Source organism: Lipotes vexillifer, unplaced genomic scaffold, assembly GCF_000442215.2.
Source record: "Lipotes vexillifer unplaced genomic scaffold, Lipotes_vexillifer_v1.1 scaffold661, whole genome shotgun sequence".
Taxonomy (NCBI): Eukaryota; Metazoa; Chordata; class Mammalia; order Artiodactyla; family Lipotidae; genus Lipotes; species Lipotes vexillifer.
This window is the reverse complement of record NW_006796183.1, coordinates 424,355-432,706: the sequence shown is the minus strand read 5'-3', so window position 1 is coordinate 432,706 and position 8,352 is coordinate 424,355. Positions and strand designations below refer to the sequence as shown.

Below are 8,352 nucleotides of genomic sequence, written 5' to 3'. Positions count from 1 at the left end.
TTTCCCTACTCCTCCTCCTTCTTGGCCCTTCCAGAACCTGCCCAAGTCACCAGGGCCCTGCCCACACCTCTGCTGTCTGGCCTCCTCTGGGCCTTTCCGGACCACAGTACCAGTACCTCCCGGCTGGAACCCACTGGCCCAAGTGAATCCACAACCTCCAGACTGAGCTCCAGGACCCTCCCGGCTTCCCCACACCCTGGAGGGAAAGGCCAGGAAGCAAGGCCCTTCTCCCCTCCCCCTCCACTCCCCCTGCCTCGTGAGGGAGAATGTCAGATTCCCTGTCTCAGTGGCGGCAGCGGGCGGGCTGGAGGGGGAGTGATTCAGCCTCAAGAGTGCGGCGTGAGAAGAGCTTTTCCTGCCATTACCCGGCGAGGGAGAGACTGGTGCGCTAATGGCTTCAATTACCACTCAGACAGGAACACTGGGCGGCTTACCCCCAGCCAGCTTGTGCCGGGTACCCCCACCCGGTACCCAGCGGGGCCTAGGGGGCGGGGAGCAGCCGGCTGGGCATCACAGGGCAGTCGGGACTCACTGGGAGTGGCAGTCCTGCCCAGAGAGCTGGCTGCAAAGGCCACGAAGTGGGAGGGGTGTGGGGTGCTCCCGGAGTGTGAGGGGAGCTGGGCAAGGCAGGGCAGGGCGCTTGGCGTGGACTCGTAGGCCTGGGAGGCAGCAACCCCTCACCTGAGCCAAGTCACCCCAGAGAGCCCCGGGCCACTCCCCTGAAGAGCCCAGTGTGTGGTGAGCCACATGCAGTTTATGATGCGGGTAAGGGACTCAACCTTTATTCCCAGCCCCCAAGCCGGCTTCATCCTCTCCCCAGCCCTCCTCCCAGGAGTGACCCTGGCTGTCTTCTGGCCCCAGCCCACAGCTGTAGTCACACCATACTTTCACCCAACTCCTACACACACCCAGCTTCCCTGGCCAGCACAGGAGGCTTGGCGCGGCAGGGTGGGGCTGCTTTCCTCTGGCCCCACCCCCTGGCACCTTTGAGGCCTCCCACTCCCCTCCTTTCTGCCATGCCCAGAGCCAGACGGTCAAGGTTATGCAGACCAACATGGTAAGTCAGCATTTCATCTTGCGGGTGCTGTGTTTCAGGAGCAGCAGGGGCTCATTCAGGCCCACAGCTCCATCTCGGCTGGGCCAGGCGCACGGGTAGCGCCCTACACGCTTCCCAACCTCATCAGACACCTCCCACACCGAGAAGCACAAACAGACCCCAGACCCCTGCTAGAGAAACCCTCATCCAAGAAGGCCCCTCTAGAAGGACAGACCCCTGCAAGTCTGAACCCCCTCACCTCAGCCCCTGCAAGACCACCCCAATCCTCCTCAACCCTTTAAAAGTAAAGCTGCCCAGGGCAGAGGTGGGGATAGGAGAGTGCCAACAGAGGACTTGGGGAGAGCAAGGGCCAAAACTGGGGTGTAGGGGCTTTGGGGGGACTTTTCTTCCAACACCAATAAGAAGGCTCTCTTTCCCTTAATATGAGGGCCTGAGAGATGCCCTCTGGGGTGGGAGCCACAGTCTGGCCCTTCAGCCACCTCCCAAATGCCAGGGCAAGGCAGATGGCTCCTGCTGGGGCAGACAGCAACAGGAGGGAGGGTAGTGCTGAAATACCTGTCCTGAGGTCATAAGTGGGGAAACAGAGGTCAGGGGTGGCAGGGAGCACCCTGAAAGCACTCAACCATCAGGGATCTTGGCCCAAGGCCTGTCCTCTGGGCCCCTGCCCCCCACAGGAGTGGATGGTGGGGGCTGCATCACCCAGATGATGCCAGGCAGCAGAGACGCCAGGTACAGCCAGCTCACACGTCTGGGCCTTGGGATGTGCTGCTTCCAGCCCAGTAGCAACTACCATTCATGCTGGAATCCAGCAAGGTGCTTAACTCCTATTTAATCCTCCCAACCAGCTTGGGTGGCAAGTACTATGTATCTATTTACAGGTAGAGCAAATGAGGCTCAGAGGCATGGTTAGTTGCCTGAGGTCACAAGGTGAGAGAGTAAGTGGTCGAGAGGCCCTGCTCTTAACCACTGTCCTCCACTGCCCCTCTAAGCTGGAGGGCCCTGCCCCGCCTCGCAGCAGACACGCAGTCACAAAGGAGTTACTGAATGGACGTGCGTGTGAACGCATAAAGCCACAACGTATAAATGGCCAATACGAAAAGATGTTCAACTGCTCTGTAATCAAAGAAATGCAAATTAAATTGAGATGCCATTTTTTGCCTATTAACTTGGCAAAGACTTTTTAAAATGATAATTCCCACTGCTGGTGAGGATAAGCAGAAAAGAGGCCACTCTTATGCCCTGTTTGGTGGGAGTGTAAACCGATACAGTCTTCTGGAAATACTGAAAAGGCTTAAAATCGCATGTGCACTTTGATCTAGCAATTCCACTTCCATGCATCTAGAATAAGGAAATAATCAGGAAGGTGAACACATCTTATCTGCAAGAAAGCCTATAGCACCTTATTTATAAAAGCAAAAAACTGGAAACAACATATGTGTCCAACAATAAGGGAGTGGCTAAATAAATTAGGGTACTTGCATGTGACACTTACCCGCAGCCATTAAAAATAATGATGCAGAAAAAATGGCAGGGAAGATGTTCATGAAATGTTTTTTAAAAAGCAGTCCACAAATCATTGAGCAGAATGTAATCCTGTTTTTGTTACATATTATCATGCATGCACAGAAAATGGACTGTAAGGAAATAACCAAAAGTTAATAGCAGAGGTAAGATAAACAGGTGATTTTTATTTTTTCCTATGTGTTATTTTATACTTACCAAATTTTCAACAGTGAACAGGTATTGTTACTGTAATTTTTTTAAAAAAGCAACAATCAATGCCATATTTTGAAAATATCGGCAGACACATTCAGACTGATGACTCCATCATGGCTGGGGTGGGGAGGCGATCATGTCACTCTCTATTTGTGGCTTCCTATGTCCCCAGGAAAGTGTTCATTTCTCAACCTGGTCCTGTGTCATCTGCCCTCCAGTCTCTCCAGGCTCATGCTGAATTACTCTTCCCCGTTTCTCTGTGTCCTCCAGTGACCCCCGCACCCCAAAACCAAACGGAACCACTCAGAGTCCCTTGAAAGCACCATTCTCTCCTGCCTCTGGGCCCTGGCACATGCTGATGCTATTCCCCTGCCGAGGCCCCCAACCCAACTCCCACTTGTCCCCAGGACTCAGACCACAGCTCCCTTCTACGCTGCACCCTGCCCCCAGTCCCCTGCGCCACACCCACAGGACTTATTGGAGACCGAAGTCTCAAGGGCACGACCGGGTCAGATAACTCACAGGACACAAGGCAGCATTAGGGAGTGTTTGTGAATGAATGGAGAAGCCGCTGAGTGAGAGAAGTCGTTAAAGTCCATCTACAGAGCCCCAGCCTCCAGCCTAGGGCCCTTGCTCCTAACAGTGACTGGGAACACACCTCTCTGAAGCCTACTGCCAGGTTCCACATGAAAATCACATCCACTGCCAAGAGTCATGTACCCCAAGCGATATGTAGCTGCAGCCCCACACCTCAAGTCAGTCCCCAGACCCACCAAGCAACATCCCGGCTCTGCAGAACACAAAGACACGAGGCACACAGCGGGCTTTGGCACAAGCCAAAAATCCAGTGACTGTCCCTGCCCACCACTGACCTTCGCTGACCCCAGGATGGCCAGTAGTTTTCCTTTCTATAAAAACACCCCAGCCCACGGTGGGGACGGGCCTGGCTGGCTGGCTCATCCCTGCATCAGTCTCCGCACCCACCAGGCCCCATCCCTCCCCAGCACGTACCTTCGAGCACTGAGAGCTTGGCACTAGTGTTGATCTCTCCCAGACTGTTGGTGGCCGTGCACTCATAGATGGCTTCATCTCGCTGCACCCGCAATGGCTGGATTCGCAGCACGGACCCTGCCCCGTCGTCAAACTCAATTACCTGCCGCAGGACAGACACGTGGTCACAGCCTGCTCAGGACACAGAAGCCTGCTCAGGGTCAGCCATCCTCTCACTGCCAAAAGGCCCCCAAGGAGGGAGACCAAGAGCAGGTGAGGTAGGACCAGACCCCAGAATAGGCAGACCTGGAGCCCTGCCTGCCCCTTCCCACCCGAGACTGTACCTCGAAGCGCTGGGAGCTGACTTTCTTCCCCTTCTTCATCCATGTGATGCGCGGCTTGGGTTCCCCTGTGGCTTGGCACACGAAGGAGGCCACCCCTCCTGACAGCCCAGTCTGGTCCTCAGGGACCTTAATGAAGACAGGTTTGCCTGGAGAGAGAGAGACACCAAGTCATCATGGCACAGTCACCGCCAACATGGCGTCTACTACAGGGGCAGGCATGGGGTGGGGGGCGAGAAAGATCTATAGAGGAAATAACAGTAGTGATGCCTAACCCCTGTGTGTGCTTCTTATGTGCCAGGCACTCTTCAAAGAGCTGTGAGCACGTAAGCTGGGTGCTACACTTATCTGTGCTTATAGAGAAGGAAGTCAAGACACACAGAGGTTAAGGGATTTGCCTAACCTGACAGCTGATTAGTGGCAGAGCCAAGATTTGAAGCCAGGCAACTGAGTCTGGAGTCCATACTTTAACTGCCACACTCTTCTGTCTCCCATCCCCCCATCAATTCCAAGCTCTAGGACAAAGGCATGCTGAGAGCTGCTGGGAACAGCCCTAGCATCTCCCCTGGACGCGTCCCTCCCCCACTGCTCTCCACCAGGGTGATGGTACCTCCATCCACCGAAAGGCTCAAGCCAGAAACCGTGACTCCACCTCTCCCCAGCCCCCACACACCATCAGTCCTGAAGGTCTACACATTCCACCTCCTAAGTGTCTCTGGATGTCTTCCCAGGTGAATGCTGTCCTGTAAATCTGCCCTCCCCACCCTGCTCCCACTGGCTGGGCTATTGCCTTCCGATGGCCTGGACGTCTCCCCAAAGTGTCCACAGAGAGGCAGGGGGAGGGGGAGAAGGGAGGGGGCTTGGACACTGTACTGCCATGCCCACCCATGTCACCTTGATACACACACCAGGGTCAACCGGGAATCCCACCACCCAGGGTCACAAGACCCTGGAAACCCGGCCTTCATTAAGATGTAGAAATGCCTTGCTAAGCCTGATAGTGGATCCATTTCCTATTAATCAGACCAATGAACAGCTCCAGGAAGGCTGATACCATGAGAAATGACATTTCAGACCACCTGCTCGGTGCCGATGAGCCCAGGCCTGGTCTGGTCTCTGGAACAAAAACATGTTTGTTCAATGATGATAAGCCCACTCTGCACCAGGTACTTTATCTCATTTAGTCCTTCACTGTTGTTATCCCCAGTTTAGAGGCACAGAGAGGTCAAGTCACTAGCCCAAGGTAACACATCCAATTAGCGGCACATCTGAGATTTGAATTCAAGCCTATATGACTCCAAGACACCTGCCAGAAACAGTTCACACTGGTATAGTTGGGGGCCTTGTCAAGAGCAGAGTCAGTGGGGTGGCAGGGGCCAAAGCCAGACCAAAGAAGGTCAAGGAGCAAGAGGTGAAGAAGTGGAAAGCAGAGTACAGTGACTACTTAAAGAAGACTGGGGACTTCCCTGGTGGCGCAGTGGTTAAGAACCCACCTACCAATGCAGGCGGACACAGATTCGATCCCTGGTCCCGGAAGATCCCCACATGCTGCGGAGCAACTAAGCCCGTGCGCCACAACTACTGAGCCTGTGCTCTAGAGCCCGTGAGCCACAAATACTGAGCCTGTGTGCCACAAATACAGAAGCCTGTGCACCTAGAGCCTGTGCCCCACGACAAGAGAAGCCACTGCAGTGAGAAGTCCATTGCGCACTGCAATGAAGAGTAGCCCCTGCTCGCCTGCAACTAGAGAAAGCCCACACAGCAACAAAGACCCAACGCAGTCAAAAAAAAAAAAAGAAGATTGGCTGTGATGGGGGAAGATAAAGAGAAGATGGCACCTGGAGGACGGGGTTGAAGGGAGGTTTTTACATTCTTGTTTCTTTTTTTATTTTTTAAGATTTATTTATTATTTATGTAATTTATTTTTGGCTGTGTTGGGTCTTAGTTGCGGCACACGGGATCTTTGTTGAGGCATGCGGGATCTTCGTTGTGGTGTGTGGGGGCTTCTGTCTGGTTGTTGCGTGCGGGTTTTCTCTCACTAGTTGTGGCGCACAGGCTCCAGGGCACGCGAGCTCTGTAATTGTGACACGGTGGCGTGACACGTAGCTGCCCCACGGCATGTGGGAATCTTAGTTCCCTGACCAGGGATGGAACCCGCATCCGCTGCAGTGCAAGGTGCATTCTTTACCACTGGACCACCAAGGAAACTCCTGTTCTTGTTTCTCTTTTTCCTAAAATGTGAAAGACAATATTTATTCATTTATTTAATGCTGATGGGAAGGAGCCAGCAGAGGGAGAAGGTGCTGATCCAGTGGAGAGGGGCAGATGGCGCAGAGTTTCTGAGGAGGGAAGGGTCTGGGGGACCACCAGGGTTGGGAGTGACAGCTGCAGGTACAGAGAGCTGGGAGGGCTCAGCCTTGCAGGGAGCAGGGAGGGGCCCATCTTACCCAGCAGCCCAGGGTCCAGTGGGCTCTGGAGGTTTTATGTAATTATTAAGAAAGTCACTCACCATCTCTGAGCCTCATCTGCAGAATGGTGCTAGTGATAGGGATCTGTGCAGACGAAATGTGATGATGTCTGCAGGCTGCTTGCACAGGCTGGACACGTGGTGGACCTTGCCTGTGGGCAGCCGTCACCCTCCTTAGCATCAGTAGTATTATCACTCCCGTTTTAGAGATGGGGAAATGGAGGCTCAGAAGGTTAAACAACAGACAAATCACAGACTGATCTGGAGTAGAGCTAGGGTTTGATCCAGGATTCCAAATCCTAAGCACATCCTACAGCACCCAGGGCCTCCCTGGAGGAAGGAGACGCGGGGACCTACCTGACTGCTCTTGGAATACCCAGAGGGGGCGAGGGCAGCCTTATTGGGGGAACACACAAACCTGCTGGGGGCCCGAGGGGTATGGGGACATCACAAAGGCTCAGGAAGCCTCAGTTTGCCTCACCCTTGCCCCGACTGCCCTCTGAAGGAGGTTCTGGACTCTCCCAGTCTGCAGTTGTCTGCAGAGCCTGTCCTCTCAGTGAGATCCTCTCAGATAGGATGCACCTGCCTGACTTGGGGGTGGGGAAGAGTTTCCTGCCCACACCCCTGCACACGGCACGCCCCTCACCCACACCTCCAGACAGCAGCTCCCTGCTCTCCTTCTGCACTGCCATCACCCTCTCTCGACTGGACACTCCACCAACCTAACCAGCTGCGTCCCTAGTCTCTATTCAGCAGCCAGAGTGAAGCAGCAGCCTCTTCCCTAATCAAAACCCTCCAAAGGCCTCCCAAGATTTAAACTCCCATCATGATGGAGTTCAGACCTGGAGCCCTGCCAGGTCTCACCCCAGCCCCCCCCCCCCCCCTGGGGTTCCTCATGCTCCTTGCCCTTGTGCCTCTGTGTTGTCCCTGCTAAGGGGAAAAGGAAATGAAAGGAGAAATGGGAGCTCTCTACGGCTCCAGCTCCACATTTTCCTTCTCTCATCCTTCCCCTGAGTGGCCCCCAGCTAAGCCAGATAGAAGCAGAGGGAAAAGGCCTCCAGTCCCCTCCCCTCAGCCTCCAAGCTGCTTTCTCCGACAGTCAGCAACTGGAAACAGGCCCAAGAGGTAACGGGCAGAGCAATAATTAATTACCACCCCCCCCCCCCCCACACACACCCAGCCCTGGCTTCCCGTCCACTGGATAAACAATGCCCCCTGTGCCTCAGGGCCTTTGCATAAGCCTTTCCTTCTGCCACGAACCTCTTAGACTATCTCTTTACCCACTACCTCCTATTCACCTTTCTGATCTCAATTTAAACATCATTTCCTCAGAAAACCTTCCTTGGTCCCCCCGCTGTGGCCCCTACCTCCACTAGCTCTGTTCTGGGTTTTAGGCTCTCTGGAGACTCCCGCCGCCTCTCTCACAGCACTGCTCATGGTTTGTTATGTATACGTGTGAGGTTATTACTTTCTCCACACTTTGGAGGAGTATTTAATTCATGGCTGCTTCCCGACAGAGAACAATAACCCTGAGTAGGGCAGATACCACGCCTGCCTTGCTTCTCCCCTGTCCCAGCGCCTGACCCCATTCCTGGTACAGGGGGGTGGGGCGGGCAAGTGAAGGTGACCTGACCACAAGGGAAGGCCTGCAGAGGATGGAGACCTCGTCCCCTCACACAACACACTGGGGAGCCCCTGCTGCCCGCTGGGGAGAGAAGCCCTGGGTGAAACTCCTGCCTCAACATGTCAGCTGCAGAAACCAGAGGCTGGAACCTGCTGAA

The 8,352-nt window shown here is 54.5% G+C and overlaps 1 protein-coding gene across 3 annotated transcripts in view; it reads right to left on the bottom strand.

Moving 5' to 3' along the window:
* Positions 1-8,352, bottom strand: part of PTPRF (protein tyrosine phosphatase receptor type F) — a 71,652-nt gene that overhangs the window by 57,484 nt on the left and 5,816 nt on the right. For all 3 annotated transcript variants that reach the window (XM_007468245.1, XM_007468244.1, XM_007468243.1), the window contains exons 2-3: positions 4,108-4,253; positions 3,785-3,926 (exon numbers count right to left, since the gene is read on the bottom strand). In XM_007468245.1, coding sequence (XP_007468307.1) covers positions 3,785-3,926; positions 4,108-4,253 — 288 coding nt within the window. The remainder of the gene's footprint in view (positions 1-3,784; positions 3,927-4,107; positions 4,254-8,352) is intronic.